The sequence below is a fragment of the Chelonia mydas genome, chromosome 6 (assembly GCF_015237465.2).
Source record: "Chelonia mydas isolate rCheMyd1 chromosome 6, rCheMyd1.pri.v2, whole genome shotgun sequence".
NCBI classification, from domain to species: domain Eukaryota; kingdom Metazoa; phylum Chordata; order Testudines; family Cheloniidae; genus Chelonia; species Chelonia mydas.
In genome coordinates this window covers 51943558-51964187 of record NC_051246.2, presented here as the reverse complement: position 1 = coordinate 51964187, position 20630 = coordinate 51943558, and the positions used below count along the sequence as shown (strand labels likewise).

General features: G+C 42.6%; 1 protein-coding gene across 2 annotated transcripts in view; it reads left to right on the top strand.

Moving 5' to 3' along the window:
• The window catches only part of SHANK2 (SH3 and multiple ankyrin repeat domains 2), a 612060-nt gene that overhangs the window by 77786 nt on the left and 513644 nt on the right, over positions 1 to 20630 (top strand). For both annotated transcript variants that reach the window (XM_037899997.2, XM_043548746.1), the window contains one exon: positions 8108 to 8336. In XM_037899997.2, the coding sequence (XP_037755925.1) occupies positions 8133 to 8336 (204 nt within the window). In that variant the 5' untranslated portion in view covers positions 8108 to 8132. The remainder of the gene's footprint in view (positions 1 to 8107; positions 8337 to 20630) is intronic.

The window sequence follows — 20630 nt, the reverse complement described above, 5'->3', positions numbered from 1 at the left end:
TCAGGAGTCACCTGAAGTGGAGCACCCACAGAAGTACTACTGGAAGAAGAAGTTACTCACTTTACGTAGTGACTGGAGTTCTTCTAGGTGTGTGTCCCTGTGGGTGATCCATACCTGCCCTCCATCCCCTATGCTTCGGACTCTCCCTTGGGGGACTTTGCAGTTGGGAAAAACTGAGGGCGGTTCACCCACCTAGCTCCATATAGCCTTGGCATGAGCACAAGAATGTGTGGGGTGCAGGCTGAACGAGCACTGCTACCAAAAATCTCTGGTCAAAGGCACGGGGGCATATGCACACCTAAAGTGGAATACCCAGAGCGGGACACCTCTCAAAGAACTCCAGTTACTGCACAAGGTGAATAATCCTGTCCATATATTGCCCTCAGAAATGGTTTTTAGGGAGAGATGAAAAAATGTGATATTTTTTTAAAATGTGTTTTCCTAGCAGTCACCAGCTAATCTGTTTTCTCTGCTACGTATTGACCTAATATATTTTGGCTTCATATGATTTAGCATCAGTGGATGAATAAGAAATCCATTGAAATGTTTATTCTTTCTATTGACTTTGGAAAGGTACTTTGGAAAGCCGCATTAATCTACGGCTCACTGAAGCAGTAAAATATTCCCCCAAGAATTTTCTTTTGTAAATACTCTTGCATTAAACAGTTGTAAACTGGCTTGCTTTCAAATATTTGAATTTACTGTTTTAGTCTTCATTATTAATTAGAGGTTTATATCTGAGAGTAGTAACACTGGGTGCCCAAGGTTGGATACCAAATGGAGTTGTCCTTGACCAGCAATAACAGGATGATGTGACGTTAGACTATTTGATGTGCTTTTGCAATGTTTGCCATTAATCTCCCATGAAATTGGAAGCACTGGGCCTGACTTTGCATTGCCCTGTCTCTTGTGTAGTCATTTGCTCCTTTGTAAAGTGAGCATAAAATGTTAAATCAGAATGGTAGCCTTTTACACCCCCTTTGCATTTGTCAAAGTCAGATTCAGGACTCACATAATTTGTCAGACCACTCTGTTTATTAGCAAAGTGCTTTGCCAATACACCCAGATATGTGAGCCTCTCTCTGAGGCTCAAGCTAACTTATTTATACAGCTAAGCCAAAGCCAATTTAACATAAGAGACAAAAGGAAGCAGAAACTGACAAATATACATACATATCTTATTTGCATACTAACGTTTACCAATCTCCTAGCTCAGTAATTAGTTTGAGGACCCATTGTCTCTTCCCGACAACTATATTTCAACAAACCCTTCAAGTACCATTTCTTTAATGAATTATAATTTCAGTATAATTCATTCTACTTTCACAATCCCTCCTTTTGGTCAAGCTACGCAATGACCAACAATTACTGGGTTCCACATATCAATCGTTCTTTATCTCTTTGTTCATCAGTGATATTTAAAATCATCAACTTAGTACTCTGGTTTGGGGCAGCTATCTGTTTAGTATGCCTGACACAATTTTGGATACAACAGGAAAGTAATTGAAAACATACAAAAATTATTAGGATTTCAAACAGGAGAGTTAGGGCTCCCTGAAACAACCAGTTTTCTATGCCAGAGAAATTAGCCACTTCCATAAAGAACTTGGCACTTCGTGGGGAAGATATGCGATTTGTTCTAAGTGGCTAGCACGATCTATTACCTCATTGGTGTTGTCTGGTATATACACACAGCAGTCTTTTCCAACGAGAGCAGAAGTCCCTCCTTTTGCCACCAGCACTACGTCCAATGCCTGACGGTTTTGGAGGGCCATCTGTCGGATTGCCCCTGTTTCTTTGGCCAGGGCTCTTAAACTTTCTCCGGTTTCATTTGCCATTATTTCAACTACTGCTTGTAACCTTAGGAGCCTTTTTGCATGGTGTATTACTCCCCCTAATGGTATTAAGGAACTGCCAATGGCCTCTTCCCAGGTTAAAGGGCTTATGTTATTTACATACCATTGGGCATCTGTTAAGTCCCTTCTTTTTTGCTTGAAATTGCGGAGGCGTTCTCGAGGGAAGGTTCCTAGCACTCGGAATTGTGGGAAGAGTCAGGCAGGATAACAGATTCCTGACCAATTAGCTGGTAGTGCGGTGTAAGCTCTGGTCCCACACACCCAGTGATGGCCTATTAAGGCTGGGAAGGGTTGGTTGCACCCATTTGTCATATAGGTGTTTGCAAAGGAGGAGTAGTATCCCCCAAAGGGTACAGGGTAATTCTCCTTACGAGGAGTGGTGATATTTGCATGACATTGAAAGATTGTATTGTTTTCACTAAGGTTACTGTAGGGGGAACATGAGATTGATTTCTCTGTTTGATCCCAGGTAGAGAAAAATTTCAGATCTCCATACCCGGCCCGCCACTTTTTAGTTTTGTTTGAATAATCCCATACACCATTGGCCACAATATGCTGAAGGCAACGGCTTTTCCCCAGATCCAGCCCTGTCCCATTACACACCCAACACCAATGACCTTTTCCCTCCACCACACTTATGCATTTAGATGTATTTATTCCCACTGCTTCCCAAGTGTCATTGCTGTTCCATATTTTGTTAAACGGACGAGGCCCTCCAGTGAGGTCTGGGGACTTGAGTGGGATAGCCAGGACAGGAACACCAGTTTGAGAGTGGGCTGGGATGTGGCTGCAGACCCAGCAATTAGAAATATTAAGGGTCTGAACTATCCACACCTGCTGCTGGATAAAAGAATTGTCATCGTGGTCTCCCCAGACCGTAAGATACCAGCAGCCGAGGAACAGCGTCTGCTTCTGGCAACCCTTACGAGAGCGTAGATTGTAAGGTATTGCAGACTGTTCCTCTACATCTTCTTCTGGAGTCAAAATTGACTCTGCGTTGTCCTGAGGTGATGATTGGTTCTCTGGGGATGGTGCCTTCTTACACTGTGAAGCATGTATCCACGCTGCGATGCCAGATAGTTTAACAACCATCTGTGCAGTACCTGATGAGGACCCTTCCACCGGGGCTCCAAGGCGTGCTTTCGATGATGGCGCCGTACGTAGACCCAATCATCTGGCTCGAGGTTGTGGCAAGCGTCGGAGGTGGGTTCCGTGGGCCAGGCGGCTCGAACCTGTGAGTGGAAGTGACTTACAGCTTGCATTAGTCCCTTGCAATACTGAAGGAGCGCACTGTGAGTCAAGTTCAAATCTGGAACGGGAGTAATGGTAGTCATAGCTAGCATAGGACGTCCCATAACAATTTCAAAGGGACTTAATTTATGGCTTTGGGATGGAGTGGATCTCATGTCCATAAGGGTTAATGGTAAGGCTACTGGCCAGCTTAATCCTGTAGAGTCACAAATTTTAGCAAGCTTATTCTTAAGTACACCATTTCGTCTTTCAACTGCACTTGCACTCTGTGGGTGGTAGGGACAGTGCAACAGGGGTTTGATATGCAATATACAGTCCAGGTGTTGAACAAGTTGTCCAGTAAGATGAGTAGCCCGATCACTGGACAGAGTAGCAGAAATTCCCTTGGCAGGAATAATATGATTTAACAAACATTTGGCAACAGACAGTGAGTCAGCCTTGCGACAAGGAAAGGCTTCAATCCAACCAGAGAATAAACATACCATAACAATATAAATTCATATTGTTGACACTTAGGCATTTGTACAAAATCAAGTTGCCAATGCAAGAACGGTGCTTGAGGCAGACCCCAGAACCCCTGGGCCACTTTTACAGGTTTACCAATATTATGGCTTTGGCAAATGGTACAGGCTGCACAGTGGCGGGCTGCAAAAGAGCTAAAATGGGGGGCCCACCAACCTGTCTTTGTTACAGCAGAGACGATCCCCTCCTTTCCGACATGCGAAACACCGTGTAGCAGGGCGGCCAGAGATGGGTAGAGTGAAAAGGGGGCTACAAAGGCGCCAGTAGGTGAGCGCCAAAAAGAATCGGGATGTAGAGAGCAACCTTGGGCAACCCCAGGATTCTTTCTCGGTTTCTGGGGCAGAGTCTTGGAGCAGGGTGAGGTCAGTGAGGGACCAGGAGGGTAAGAGGAGAGCGGAGAACAAGGGAATCAAACATTTCGACTAGACGCGCTGCAGCAGCCACAGCACGCAGGCAGGGGGGTAAGCCTTGGGCAACAGGGTCTAAAGTGGCAGAGAAATAAGCCACTGGGCGGTTCTTTTCTCCATGCATCTAAGTGAGAACTCCAAGTACACACCCAGATTGCTCGTGGCAGAAAAGGGTAAAAGGCTTAGAATAGTCAGGCAGCCCTAAGGCAGGGGCAGAAGCCAAACCCTGTTTGAGGGAAACGAAGGCAGAATTGGCCTCAGGGGGCCACGGCATGGGGTCAGGCACAGAGAATCGAGTGAGTTCCTGGAGAGGTTTTGCAAGGGAGGCATATTGGGGAATCCATTGTCTGCAAAATCCAGCCATGCCTAAAAACTTCTGAACCTGGCGTGAGGAGCGGGGTCGGGGAAAGCTAAGGATAGCTTGGACGTGGGTGGGAGAAAGTGCACGGAAACCCTGGGAGAGGCGAAAGCCAAGGTATGTGACAGAAGCTTGACAGAGCTGTACTTTAGAGCGAGAAGCTGTGTGACCCTTATTTGCTAGGGCAGTAAGGAGCACTAAAGAGTCAGTTTCAGAGGTAGACAATGAAGGGGAACAGAGGAGTAGATCATCTACATATTGGACTAGTGTGGACCTGGACGGGAAAACAAGGTCAGCAAGGCCTCGGGCTAATGCTTGGGAAAAATATGATGGGCTTTCAGTATACCCCTGGGGCAGTGTGGTCCATGTGTACTGTTGCCCCTTGTAAGAAAAGGCAAACAGGAACTGGGAGTCAGGGTGAACCGGGACAGAAAAAAAGCAGAGCACAAATAAACAACAGTAAAATGAGTTGCATCTGGTGGGATAGAAGCCAGAATCTTTGAGAGAGGCAAGTTTTGATTCTGTCCACCTATGATTTGCCTCTTCCCACCACTGCATGAAACAATCAACCTCTCCTTTTGCCAATTTAGTTTTAGGTTGGCTGAGTTTGTCTTTTAAGACATCTACTCGGTCTTTGTCCCAAGATCCTAACAGTGGCCACTGAATTTTGGGATTCTCCTGAGTTAGCCTAGATCATTTTTCCAGAAATTTACAGGAGTCCGGACCCTTCCTAAAATACATAAACTGAGCCAGCGTTCCTTTAGGGAACTGTCCCGACTTAGACGTCTGGTTACCCATACAGGAGGACATTACACACCAATCACACAAGAAGAAAAGTCGGGTTCGTCAGAGCGATGCCCGGTGCAACACACAAAGGAGCCCACAGTCTACTGCCTCAATCGCCCTTGCTTTCACACCAAGGGTTTTACCCAAGGCGCAGTGCGGCTGCGATTCTGCAGATTTCACTCACTCAGACCGTGGGGACAGGAACCCTTTGGTCAGCCGATCCCTGGACGGAGACGGCGCCCAGACTCAAACACACCACAGGGAGGATGGATAGACACAGAGACAAGACAGTCCTCAGTCCGGACAAAAACCGGAAATAATTACCTGACCAGATTCCTGATGTCAGATCCCGGGATCCCTACCAGAACAGAGTGGGAACCAACAGGTTCGATGGTGTAGACTTCCTGAGGTCATGCACCCTTCCATTCTGGCGGAGGACCATGCGGGCCAAATGCCCAGGTGCCGGCTTGCCACGGCCGTCCTAAGAACAGTCAGGAGTCACACGGCCCCAGTGAAGACGGTTGCCATGTCGGTGGAACCTCCAAATTGTCAAAGTCAGATTCAGGACTAACATAATTTGTCAGACCACTCTGTTTATTAGCAAAGCGCTTTGCCAATGCACCCAGATATGTGAGCCCCTCTCTAAGGCTCAAGCTAACTTATTTATACAGCTAAGCCAAAGCCAATTTAACATAAGAGACAAAAGGAAGCAGAAACCGACAAATATACATACATATCTTATTTGCATACTAACGTTTACCAATCTCCTAGCTCAGTAGGAGCTCTAAGTTAATTAGTTTGAGGACCCATTGTCTCACACTCCTTAATGTTTCTCTTCCTGACAACTATATTTCAACAAACCCTTCAAGTAGCATTTCTTTAATGAATTATAATTTCAATATAATTCATTCTACTTTCACACATTCAAATTGCACTGGTGTAATTGACTGCACAAGGTGCTGGGCAATGGAGAATCAGCACTGTTGAATATATTTGGCTCAGATTGTATCCTGAAACACCATAGTAAAATGTTCTTCTAGTATTTCTCTACCCATTCACCAAATACACTGGGGCCCAATAGTGAGGTCTTTACACAGTTAGGGCATCCATTGAAGTCCACAGGTCAAAGGTAGATCTTAATTTTTACTCAGTCCTGGCTCAGGCAAACTGCCACTGAAGTCAGTGGGAGTTTGTCTGAGTAAACTGAGCCAAATTTAAATATGGATTTTAGGATTTCCCCGGGATGTCTTTGTTGACAAATCTACTCCCTTGAGAGCTTCATGGTATAGTGAAGTTAACCCAATATTTGTGGTAGGAAAAGCATGTTGTAGACAGCCTGGGGTGTCATGACTTCTGGATTCTGTTCTAAGCTCTCCCACTGAATTGTTTTGTGAATGACTTTGACCAAATTGATCAACCTTCTGTGCTTAGCTTGCCTCTTTTGTAAAATGCCTATGGTACTTGCCTAACAGTGTGAGTAAAGCTGGTTGGGAAATGATTTTTCCCCCCTTTGAAAAATATTGATGAAAATGAAAAAAAATATCTTTTGTTGAAAATTTTCTTAGATTTGTTTGTGGGGTTTCATTGAAAAAATATTTGTGGTTTTTGGCAAGTGAAAACTGAAAAATGTTGGTGTTTGGTTGGCAAAAAATACAAAGCAATTTTTTAATGAAAATCTGAAAAATGTAACTGAAAATGAACATTTCCATTTTGGAAAAAAGGTATTGGTGTGTGTTTGAAAAAAGATTGAAAGAAAATTTTCTACCAGTTCTACATATGAGACCCTTTGATGAAGATGCTGTAGAAATATAAAGCTAGACACCTCGGTTCAAAGCTACTTAGTTTACAAGTGAAAATGTGTTTGGTTTTAGCCTACTCCATACTAGATGTTTGCCAACATCACAAAAATCTGTATTCAGTTTAGCATGACTGGAGGTTTGCTGTAGCCAGGATTGCAATAGTGTTGGTGTGAATAGACATTGACAGGGCTGGGGCAAGGCATCCACTATATCTGCATGCACTAAGTCTGGCTCCATGTAGTATGATCAGTCCTTCACTTCCATGAAATAGTCTGCATATTTGCACCATATCCACACTGATGTGTCTCACCCAAAAAGCCTTTCTTTGGACAATTTTCCTGCTACCTCCCCACAATTCATCAGTGAAATGTACAGACAATCCTTGGACTTATGACACAATTGGTTCCTGAAAATTGCATCGTAAGTCACAATGTCATAACTCGGAACCGCAACATACTCCCCACTGAGGGACTGAGCATCATAAAGTTGAAACCAATCGTCATAAGTCAAATCAGGGTGTCAATTCGGAAACGTTGTAAGTGCCGTTCGTCATAAGTCGAACATTGTAAAGTCAAGGACTGCCTGTATTTCGAATAGTTTGTGCCTGTCAGACCATTCTGTTCTTTTAATAATGTAGCTTTTTTGAAGTCATATCCATACATTTTGTACAAATAAGACTCACAATACATCAACCATTCTGTTAGCATTAATTTAATTTGGAAGCTCTTTTTATATCTACATTATTCTATTGAAAGTACTGTTTGTACTGGGAAAACTACTCCCTCGAGACAGACTTAATCCAAATGTAGTTTACAACATTACCATTTAGGATCAAGCCTGGTACTCTTGTCATCTATTCTGGATCCTTTTGAAGATTGGGTGTGACATGGAAGAAAGGTCATCTCGCTTTCCCCCCGCCCCTCTTTCTTTAGTGAACTGCTAACCACATTTATTTCCATTGCACTCTGCCAACTCATACAAATGGGGGGAGGGAAAAAGAGGTAAGAGAAAACAGATAACTTTATTGTTAAGTGTACATTATCTTAAAAAATACACTAAAACCTCAATCTGAACCATGTTTGAAACTTTACCTATAATTTGCCTTTGTCTTGTGTTTTGTGTTGATAGCCATATGAAGTAAGAGAAACTGAACATGCCTCGCAGTCCAACATCAAGTGAAGATGAGATGGCACAAAGCTTTTCAGATTATTCTGCTGAATCTGAATCAGACAGCTCCAAAGAAGAAACTATTTATGATACTATCAGGGCTACATCAGAGAAACCAAGCAGCAGAATGGAAGACAGTAGGAGCAACACATTAGTGATACGAATTATAATACCTGACCTACAGCAAACGGTAAGGGGAATTGCATTATAAGGTTTTTAAATGTTTGGCCAGATCCTCAGTTGTGGGTAAATTGAAGTCAATAGAGTATTTCAATTTCTATCACCTGAAGATCTGGCTTATGCTAAAATGTTCATAGTGTTTAAGACTGATGTCCTATTTTGTTTTGACATCCACAGTTACAACCCAAGTGAGACACCAGAATGGGTGTTTGTCCTAAAGAGATTATACTGACAGGCAGCCCAGCCAATATAGTCAGTCTCACATATGTACTTAATGAAAGCTGTGACCTTATGTCTAAAATGTTTTTAAGACGGGTCAGACCAAGGAAGTTTCAGAAGGTTTGTGAACGGCTGACAACAAGAAGAGCTAGAGAACTATAACCACAGTGGAACACAGATTGAAAACAGAATTCAGATGCCATCTCTAAAGCTGCCTGGCACCTCAGCATCTTTTACGTTTTCTCTTCCCATGACACTGTAGAGAACTGTTTGTTAGCTTGTGGACCCTGAGGTGAGGGTGAGAAGCTCATCAAAATCTCTTCCCCACCTTACCCCCCACCTTACCAAAAAAAGAGAGAAAGAAGGAGACAGGTAGGGATAGATTTCTCCTGCTGTTGCCATCCTTCCCATCATGCCTGCACCTCAGCACATTCAGCTTGGGGAAGTGGCTGCCTGGACCCCACATTCCTGCTGCCCATCTGGGTACACATGCTATTTACAGGTGACCTGCAGGGGAAACATAAAACATGGCCCCTAGGGGGGTTGTGATCATTGTGGTTTCATAAATACCCACCCTTCCCTGCTCCCCAACTGTTACAATAGCTATAATGATCTCATCTTGGAGAATTTCCTGGGAATTAATGATTGACTTTACCTGGGATTGTGAGCTGTCCTAGTTTATGATTAATTCCCTGGATAATCTTGGGCCTTCTTGAGTGCTGTTTCCTAAATTAGCATTTTGATAATTGACAGTAGGCATCACACTTTTTAAATTTATTTTTATTTTCAATGATGACTATATAGATAGCACGTCTGCAGAACAGAATTTATGTCATTTCATGCTGCCATTTATGGTATATGCATGTTAAAAGCTGAAACTATTTCTTTCTTTTTTTTTTTTTTTTTTTTTTTTTAAATTAAGCAGTAGACTATAGAAGTCTTGTCTGGACTAGGGTTGCCAACTTTGTTTAATATTTAAAAACTGGACATTCAGCAGAGTGCCAGAACCTCCCTTGCCCACCTCTTCCCCCTGAGGTTCAGGCCCTGCCCCCTGTTTGCTCCTCTTCTTCCTCCCCCACATCACTTGCTGCTCTTCTTCTCTTTCCTCCCCCCACCTCCCTCCCAGTTCGGAAGGGACTCACCTGTGGAGCTGCGGCTGGGAGCTGCAGCTGGCCGACATAGCTAGGAGACGGCCCTGGCTGAGTAGGGGCTGGTGAGAGTCATGACCCGGCACCTTCACTACCTATAATAACCAGATTTTTGTTGTCCAGTCAGTAGATCGGATGAGGTGCCCTTTTCGATCGGACTTTCCAGTTGAAACTGGGCACTTGGCCGTCCTAGTCTGGAAGCTGACAGGGAGGGGTTAACTCTCTCTTCTTGATAGAGGAAGGCTCTTAGGCTATGACTGCACTAGAGATGCAGCTGCGCTGCTGTAGTGCTTCTAGTGCAAACGCTCTAAACCGTTGGGAGAGAGCTCTCCCGTTGACTTAATCACTCCAGCCTCCGTGAGTGGCAGTAGCAGCTCTCCCACTGACATAGCATGGTCCACACCAGCGCTTAGGTCGATGTAACTTTTTCACACCCCTGAGCGACATAACTTACACCAACTGAAGCTGTAGTGTGTACCCAACCAAAAAAAATTGGAAAAAAAAAATTATTTGCTTCCGGTCAACCTGAAACTAAAATTTTTTAGCAAAATGAAAAAGTCAAAAAAATGTTGCTTCACGTCAAACTTGTTCAAACTGGAAATGAAACATTTCATTTTATTTGAGTTTTTTTAACCTTTTTAAAAAATAAAATGGAAATACATTTTGAAAAAAATAGCCCACCTGAGGGTGCATTTTTTGGAAAAATAAAGTTTTGTCCAAAAATTTCACTCAGCTCTAATCTAAGTACTTATATGCACCCCATCACTGCCAAACCACTTTAGGTACCTAAATAAAGGCCAGATTTTTGGAAGTGTTCAGCACCCAGCCGTTCCTCTGGTGACATTTGTGGCCAGGTTATTCTGAAAGTCTGGCCCTAATGATGGACCCTGAGCTCTTTTTAAAATTTCAGCCCAAGGTCACATAAATCTGTGGTGGAGTTGAGAACTGCGCCCAAATCCTCTGGCTTTCTAGAACACTACTTTAAACATGCAACCATCCCCTACTCTGGTTCCCACTGAAGTCAGTGGCAGAACTCCCATTGACTTGTATGGTACAGGATTAGGTTGTATACTGTTTAATGATTGGGTTCTAAGAAGGGGAAGTGCTGTGGGGTGTTGGGTCTTGAATAAGAAAAGGAGGTTCTCTAAGAAGAAGCAGGAGTTGAGGAGAATCAGGGTGGTTTTGCTGTTTTACTCTGGAACTTGGTTGTATTGAGCCTGCAGACTTTTGTTGTGGATTTGGCAGAAGGAATTCCTGTTGTGTTTGACACTTAAATGGATCATATGTAAAAATATTTATTCTTATGGCTTGCAATAAAGTCCTCCACTGTGGTTTTTAGAGTCTACCTTGGCATGACTAGAACTCCATTCCTGCTCCCACCAGCCCATCTTTTGATTAAAATGGCTACCTCAAGTCAGTTTTACGCTTAATTATTGTTATACCTTAATTGTACTGGTGCTTTGCAGCATGGTTCTTGATTTTTATTGTTTAATGACTTAGGCCCCAGAACTTTGATCTGATCTGAGCAGGTAGATTCCTACACCTGAGCATAGCCCTACTGTCCTGCCCACTTCAAAATGTTTAAATTTGTTAACTCTGGACCGAAAATGGATTTTGTGAATATGGGCCATTTTGCTGGCTTCACAGAACTGCATTGCCTGCTAATAGCTTCGTTACAACACAAAATCCTCTTCATGTGAATGGTGGAAACTGAGTATTGTGCTTTATTTAGCAGTGACATTTCAAAGGCTTATATAAAGGTGTTGATGAGGTGCAACTGCTTTGCTTTGCTGTTACTTTGTTGTCATAGATTTAATTTAGCTTTTTTATTTTGTCCATGCCATATCCATCTCCCACACATTTCAGTTCTCAATAGACAACTGTAGTATTACTAAAGGATTTGAATTCCATTTATCAGTGCTCCTTTGCTCTTAAAGAGTGCTAGAAAGATACTAGCTGAGTTGAAGAACTCTCAGTTCATGAATTATTTCTGATATGTAACAGTAATAAAGCTATTTGACAACACTCTCTACTTCTAGTCCTACCCATCTCAAAACACTTTACAAACATTAATAAACCAGATGCAGCTTTCAATTACTCCAGATTCGGGCTGGTTGAAAAATGTCCATCAAAACTTTTTTTTCAACAGAAGATTGGGTTTTCGATTAAACAATAATTTCAGCAGAAAGTATCTGCTTTCCTCAAAATGTTCATGTTTTTGTAGGGAAAAAACCCCTCCAAAATGTTCCGGGTTTGGGTTTTTGTTTTTCCAACACAAATGCATTTTTTTCTCCTTTTCATCAAAAATGTACATAAAAATAAACCCAATTTTCCAAACAACTGTAACTCCAGATGTACACTGGCAGTGAGATCAAAAGTAAGCCCAATATATTCAATACCACTGTGATGGTAGGACTGCATTATTGTTTCCATTTTACTGGCCAGAAACTGAGACTTAGAAAGGTTAAGTGAAGTGTCCTAGGTTACACTTAAAGGCTGTGGCTGAGCCAGGAATAGATTTCAAATCTCCAGTTCTGTATTTTAGCTATAAGCCAAACACAATCTTCTCCCACACTCCCTATATAATTACAATTACTCTAGAAAAGATGTTTTAAAATTATACTGCTTAATCAAAGGAGAACAAAATTGCATCAAATTACTTTTGTGTTTTGGTTCTTGACTATCATTTCAGAATCGAGGTTCAGACTAAATCAGTTTTTCAAAAAAAGCTAATTTCAGTACTTTGAGTAAATGGCTGATTTTCTATTTTTAACAAAGGCTTATCCTCCTTCTACAGTGACTGTGTGTTCATCACTTTTATTTCATTGTGCATGTTAGATCAAACATTGAACATCATAGGGAAAGATGTGTTACTGTACAAAAACCTGTACATTTTCACCAGCTCTGTGAATTTTACCTTCCTATGCTTTTATTCTGACCTGGAACTCTAACATTTTTGTCAGCTGCAGCAGCATAAATATTGTAAGCCTTGAAAAGGCTTCAGCAAACTCACTGAAGCTTATAAGTTTCAGAGTAGCAGCCATGTTAGTCTGTATTCACAGAAAGAAAAGGAGTACTTGTGGCACCTTAGAGACTAAGGTGCCACAAGTACTCCTTTTCTTTTTGAAGCTTATAAGTAGTTCTATTTTTCAACTGCTGCATTAGTTCTTTATTTATCTATTTATGGTAATATAGTCATTTCTTGTTGTCTCTGTTCATTGTGTCTGTTATTTGAGGAATATGTTATCCTTACTGCATGTGTGTAGCACACATTACAGCAAGTGAAGATTGTGTTCACACCAAGAAAAGGCATTAAACTAAGTATATGAAATAATTTCTGAAATCATTTCTTGTACCAAGGAAATGGAGGGCACAGACTGCTTCAACATAGTTTACACATAAACAGCACAATTATTACAAAAAGCTGTTTAGTTTGGTTGCACAGGCAGAGTAAGAAGAAGCCAGGAATGCAAAATGTAGGGGTCCAAGAGCCACATTAACTCAGCCATGTTGTACTTCCTGTATATTTTCGAGTAGATATTTTATGAGAAAAATAGTGTAATGCAACGGGCCAAACTGTATTTGGCCTTTGAGTGAGTGTATAATGGAAGGAAAGCTGTGAAGAATCTCCCCGGTTGCCCTTAAGCCCTTTGTGTAGAAGCAGGGCTGAGTTGTAATCTCTTTGAGGCAGGATTGTCATTTACTATGTGTCTGGGCAGTGTTTAGCACAATGAGGTCTCCAACCTGCTCAAGACCTCTCTAGATATTATTGCAGTAGAAATAAATAATAGTAATTACAGTTTTTGCATTTTCTTGACTATGGGGAGTATTTCCTGTTAGTATCCTGGGATGCAGGTAACCCTTAAAGAATGGGAAGCAAGTAGGATCAGGCCTCTTTTCCCAGGAAAGAGTTTGCACCCTCTTAAGTGAAGGGACAGCAGCAGAGATTGTGTCCCTGCCTGACTCATGGTGCAGCCATGTGACTTGACTTAGAGCTGTGTTTAAAATGGCCATAAGAGACATATTTAACATGAAAGAGGTGACTAGACAATAGTATACATAATGAGTGTGGTCAAATTAATATTTTATGAGATCCTTTGCTTTTGTGTTTCCTGACAATTTGTGATTTTAACAGTGTGCCTTTAAAGTTGCTCTCACACCGATTTTTACATTTAATTTCCTTGGTATTTTAAGAACAATGAATAATTAAAAATTCCAAATTACTCAAACTGCAGTACTTACAAAAGTCACTTATAAGTTCACTGAATCCACAAGTGGTGCTTAACTAGCTGTGCTTGCATGCACAGTACATTCTTAAGTAAACATGAGTAGAAATAGGCCAGAACTTTAAATCCATATTAAGGCATTTAAACAGGTGACCTAGTTTTCAAAAGTGTTGAGCATTAATTTCACTATGTGCTTTACACTTTTTTGAAAAATCAGCCCATAAATATAGGTGCCTAACTATGGATGTAGGAACCTAAGTTCCCAACCCCCACTCCCCTCTTAAAAAGAAAATCTTGGTCTTAAGGTCTTTTTTCTGTGGTGCAATCTCAGTATATAGTTTTCAAAAGGGTATGTTTTGGTTAACTAATGGATAGATATATTTCAAAACACACAAAGACTCATCTCTAATGAGGACCGTGTCTCTGAGTTTTTGTGAATATGTCAAGTTTCAAATTTCACCTCTCTTTCAGTAGCCGTGGTTTTACCAAAAAAAAAAAAAAAAAAGTAGTGAAATTTTCTTTTAAGTGTTTTAGTTTATTCACTACCCCATAACTCAAAAACAACTCAATAAGATTTCTCTTAAACTTTTCAAAAATCTTTGAAAGTTGTGGATCTGTGTGTGAAATCAGGGAATTACAGTACACATTGTATTGCAATTTCTCAGTTATAACTGTTGTGACTGCACAATCATTGTGATATAAAGATGTAAATGTATACTTATTTGCATACATATTTCTCCTGATGACTCTTTTGGAGTTAAATCACTTTTATTTTCTGGTTTTAATGGTGAATGGTCTAGGGCATCTTGGTGCATCCTTCTTTGTATCACGTATTGACCTATTGTCCCTTTACCCCTACCAAAAAGGTTATTACCTCCAAGACCATTCCATGGAACAGCTGATGGGGCTGGGGGAAAGGGTAATTGCAAGCGTGTTCAAATATCACCTTACATCAAATGGGCTGGCAACAGAGTATTGGCCTGAGAATGAGCATGAGGTCTGCAGAGACCATTCAAGACACCGGTCAAACTTGACTTATTTTTATAACGAAAATCAAACTTTGTTCCTCAGCTTCTTAAGTTTGCCTCTCTTTCAAACTTGCTGTCGTAAAAAAAAAATCATCGAGCTTTTCACTACTTGAAGCTATATTCTATATCTCTGAACTGCAGTTTGCTCTCTTTCCTCAAACTCTTAGAAATGGCAGTAAGTGTTTCAGTGTAGTGATTGGAAGGTAGAGTCTTCAGTCTGCCCTCAGAACTGCCTTTCATTTCCTCAAGCAGAAACTAGATTCTAAGTTGAATTCATTCACTTAATAATTCTAGATAGTCTATTATTAGTCATGTATTGTGTGTAACTTTCATGTGCATGGGGATGAATGCAGAGCACAGTGCCCAGCCAAGTGCTGGGCAGATGTTTTAGAGGATGTAAAGGACAAGAATACGCCTCGGCCTGAGATATGGAACCTCTGTGGCCTCTGCCGCAGAACCATCCCTATGTGGGGAGTGGGGAACAGAAAGATCTGCATAGAAGATTCTCCTCTGACACGTTTCCAACTTGGACCCAACCACATTCTGTCCCCTCATGCTTTGTCTTCCCTTCTACATCCCCTCCATTATTAATGCCTGCAGAACGTCCCCAGAGGAAGGAACTAGTTTTACCCTTAAGTGCATGGTTAAGCATTTGTTCAGTGTGTTTTTCATGAATCGTATTCATTACCGACTTGCACATACTAAAATGCCCTTGGAAGGTTCAGCACCAGTTATGCTTCTCAGGTGCTTCTTGCTTATGTTTTTATTACACACTATGTAAAATTTAGAGCAAACCCCTGCTTTCTTTTTCTTATTGTTGGAAATCTTTTTTTTTTTTTATGGTATAGGAGCTACAGATGCTGCTCTCTTGTGATCTAAAAGTTCTCTCCTCTGGTTTTACTAGTTTTGTAAACCTCAATTTTTCATGTCAGAAAGATCGGCAACCTCTTCACGAGATGATCCTTTCTCTAGCTAGCTTGCTTATTATTTACGTGTGCTTAAAAATGGACATTCGGATCAGGTTGTGGTTGTAAGATTGTTAGGATGTGAAAGATTGTGGCCTCCTTGGAACAGGAATGGTTATTCCTCTGCATTGTGCCCAGGGCTGAGCACTTTGTAAATGCTAAATAAATAACAGTAAACGATTACGCATCAAGCCAAATATTTGTCTGTACAAGGTGCCCTTAATATTTTTGTTGTTCTTTGATTCTTCTTAAAAATGTCTTTTAAAAGAACATTTTTGTCAACTAAACTATGAACTAAAGATTCTGAATGGGGCTGGAAAGATGCACTGAGGGCAGAATTTGGCTCCTATGGGGTAGTTGGGTTGGGTATGGGGTATTCTAATGTGAGAGGCTGAAAATGGCAATAGGAACTTGGAGAAGAAGGTGCCAGAAGACTGTGGCATTTGTAGGCATTTAGTTATAGGCCAGGTCTATACTACATACCTATATTGGTATAACTACCTTGCTCAGGTGAAAAATCCACACCCCTGAGCGATGTAGTTACAGCGATATAAACCCGTGTATAGACAGTGCTATGTCAGTCCGAGAGCTTCTCTTGCAGACGTACCTAGCACCTCATTGGGAGGTTGATTAACTATGCTGACGAGAAGAGCCACTGTAGCGCAGTATGTGAAGACAAGCCCAGAGAGATTGAAATAGTGCTGCAAATGTTGTGAGAGGTTGGACAACAGAGATTAAGGCCTTGTCTACGCTACAAAGTTTTCTTGGCAAAAGCTGCATTTTGCCGACAAAACAGGGGAGATGTCCACACTACAAAGCTACTTTTGGCAGCAAAACTCTGTTGTTTTGCCGTCAAAAATAAAACCACCTCAACGAGAGGCATAAAGCCTTTTGCTGCAAAGTTAAAGCGACAAAACCTAAGTGTACACACTGCTGTTTGTTTTGTCGACAGAACTGGCTTCCGCCAGTATCCCACAATGCCTGCCATGACTGCTCTGCTCAGTGTTTTGATCTCTGCTGCCCTGCAGGCATGTGCCGCTTCCCTTTCAAAGCTTCCAGGAAGTATCTGACAACTGAGCATGCTCCTCCCTTTGGGGAACAAAGAGCAAATAATTAGAGTGGAATGCGTCTGGTCTGCCCTGAACTGGGAACACAGCAGCAGCCTGAAGTGGGGGCGAGGGGGAAAGGGGAGGGAGGGAAGAAAGATTGCTGTGCTGCTTTTTGATGTTCCTCAGCATGGAGAGCTCACAGAGCTGTGCAGGATGCCACTCCCGGCAGCTGAGGAGGTTGTGGGAGAACTTGGAGGGAATCACAGAACCATAGGCAGGCAGGCAGAGCGGGCTGCTTCGGGAGAGGGGGGCTGACGTGGGGTGGGGGTGTCCCCCTCCTTCCTCAGGATAGGTCGGTCAGCCTGCTGTCTCTCCTGCCACAGACACACCACTCTCCTCTCCCTCCCCCACACACTTCAGTTGAAAAAGTAGCTGACAATCTACTAGGATGCTCCCCGAATGATGGGATTGAGAAACCTGTATCATGTGATGCTGTACCTGCCCCATGAGGCATTGCAAACACCTTCCCAAAGCACCCTGCCCCAGTTGCACAGTGGGAATAGCTACCACAGTGCACTGCTCTCTGTGTCGATGCAAGAGCTGCTAGTGTGGATGCACTTGCTGACGCAAGGAGCACAATGTGGACACGCAACAGCGATTTTAATGAAAGAACTTTAATTAAAGCGGCATAACTTTTGCGAACAAAACTTCGTAGTGTAGACAAGGCCTAAGTCATCTATTAGCCAGCCAGAAGCAGAAAAGGTGTTAATGGGCTGCTTTACCTTGAATGGTCCCTTATAATATGTGGTAACTACTTATGAGGACAATCTATTCAACCTTGCATTTTGCTGTGACACCGGCAGTTCCTTTCCCAGACTTGAAGAAGAGCTCTGTGTGGCTCAAAAACTTGTCTCTCTCACCAATAGAAGGTGATCCAATGGAAGATATTCCCTCACCCACCTTCTCTCATAGCAGAAAAGACAAGAGTGCAAGCAGGATTTGTTCTGGGGTGAGCCCTTGTGGAAGGAAGTGGTTATTGCAGATTAGAAAGAGGGTTGATAAGGGACAGAGAAGTGAAAACCATTTTAGAAAAGGGAAAAGTTAATTGGAAACTATTTTAAATAGGAAGCAGCTTCACATTGTTAAACACAATCACAGTGGAACCTAGAAAATTCCTTATATGGAAAACTAGCTTTATTTTATAGAGAATAAGGTTTGAAAATCTGTGATGTAAAAGAACTGTAAAGCATAATTACCGGTAAGTCTTACTTATTTGAGCCATAAATTAAGAGCAGTCTGAATACAATGTGTCCTATGTGAGAGGCAGTTAGTATCTATAATACTCTCCAGAACTTTCACAGAGAAGACATGGTGCCTGGTTTTTGACCAAAAATCAGGTTGAAAAGAAGACCTGGCAGTGTCCAGTCAGATGTACCGACCGGACATCAAAAATCCAGATACTGCAAGGCGAGGGGAGATGCTAGGTCATTAACCTATGCTAGCTCCTGCTTAGCCAGTCCTGTCTCCTACCTGCAGCCAGGCTCCTGTCAGTCTGCAGCATCTTCCATGCCAGCCCCAGAGCAGAGGGAGCCTAGGTAGGGGAGGAGGGAGGTGGAGACGATTCAGTGAGCGACAGGGGAGGAGGGAAGAGAAGTGAGTGACGGAGGCGAGGCCTTGGGGGAAAAGGGGAGCTGGGGCAGGGACTTGGAGGAAGAGGTGGAGGAAGCAGGTGGGGCCTCAAAGAAAGAGGCAGAGCAGGGATGGGGCATTGGGGGAAGAGGCAGAGAAGGGCTGGGCCTCATGGTCCAGTTATGAACAATTAGAAATGTGGTAACCCTGGAGCCAAGGTTCTGGAATAGTAAAGTATCTCGTTTTACCCAACATCTGATGTCATTCCTCTTTGTAAAACATCATATTCCCTGCATCTTTTCCTGTTTCTCTTTTTTAATGTACAACTTCCCCAGATCAGGCTAAAACCTTTTGCCAGTGTGACCTGTTTTGCTGTGTTCCTGCTGAGAACTATGCAGTGTGACTGAAGTTTATATTTGCATGGTTATCATTATTTATTGCAGTCATGCCTAGGAGTGGATGAGGAGTGTAGTACTCCCTCTTCCTTTCAACAGGATGTTTGATCATTCACAAAAATCCTGTGGAGTCCTCTTTTAGATATTAGTTTAATAATTTATAGCTGGAACATGAATTAAAATAATATTCCCAGTGCAGCCTCCCCCCGCCCTGATTTCTACATAATTTACTATGTGAGCCATAGTTGAGAAGGTGGATATTACTTCTCTAATGCCATTCTTTCTGTTAAATCAAATGTTTTTATCTTAGCAAGTAGAGCTGGACTAAGGGCAGGTCTACACTTAAAACACTGTATTGGCACAGCTGCACTGCTGAAGCACATAAGTGAAGACGCTCCTACGCAGACGGGAGAGCTTCTCCCATCGGTGTAGTTAATCCACCTCCCCGAGAGGTGGTAGCCATGTCAATGGGAGAAGCTCTCCCATTGACATAGTGCTGTCTACGTGGTGGTGGTGGTGTTGCGGGGGGGGCAGGTTAAGTTAGTATAACTACATTGTTTGGAGGGGTGGATTTTTCACATCCCTGCGTGAGGTAGTTATACCAGTACAGGGCTATAGTTTAGATGTGACCTAATGGAACGTCTACACTTAAAACGCTACAGTGTAGACACTACCTACACTGACAGGAGGGATTCTCCCGTTAGTGCAGGTAATCCACCTCCATCGACCTCGTGCTGTCTATACCAGGGGTTAGGTTGGTATCGCTACGTCTCTCAGGGGTATGTGTGGATTTTTCACACCTCTGAGAGACATCGCTATACCGATGGAGGGCCAGGTCTACACTACACACTTACTTCGGTATGAAAAATCCACACCCCTGAGCGACGTAGTTATACCGATCTTGATCCCCCTGTGTAGACCGCAGGGCTTTCCACTGACGTAGCTACTGTCTCTCAGGAGGTGGAGTTGTTAAGCTGATGGGAGGCTTCTCTCCCATCAGCTTAGAGCGTCTTCACCAGATGCAAGTTTGTAGTGTAGACCTGCCCTAAATTCTTAGTGGAGACCAGGCCTAAGATGATTAGAACTGAAGAGCTCATCCAGTTACTCTGCCACTGTCAGAGAGCTCACTGTCCTGCAGCGAACTCGGGGAAAGTTAAAACCTCATTGAGATGGATAGGTATGAACTCACCCTTCTGTTAACAGAACTGTAAGCATAAGTCCACATCCAAGACAAAAGGAGTGGATGAACCTGCCTAGGAGCTTTTGGCAGAGTAACATTTTGGGTCTGAGATTATGTGTGCAGGAAGGCAGAAGAGAAAAGTTTGTAAAAGACAAGAACAGAGAGAGAGAGAGAGGCAAAAAGCATGAATGCCAAGCAGTAGCCTGTGAACACAGTGTGACCCTGGGAAAAAGCTACGTTTTTGGGTCATGACAAGGACTTAACAAATGCAGAATTGGGTATGATGGCATGAGGGGGATGAACCCAGCTTGGTGTAGTTCCCCATCGCTCCACAACAGATGCGCTAACAGACAAAAGCCCCATATTACAGTTACACTTCATAATAGTACCCAGGAAAAGAGATCCCATTATTGGTTTATAACCAAGTCAAGCCCGTGGTCTCATCAAAAGGGTGCACTCTTTAAA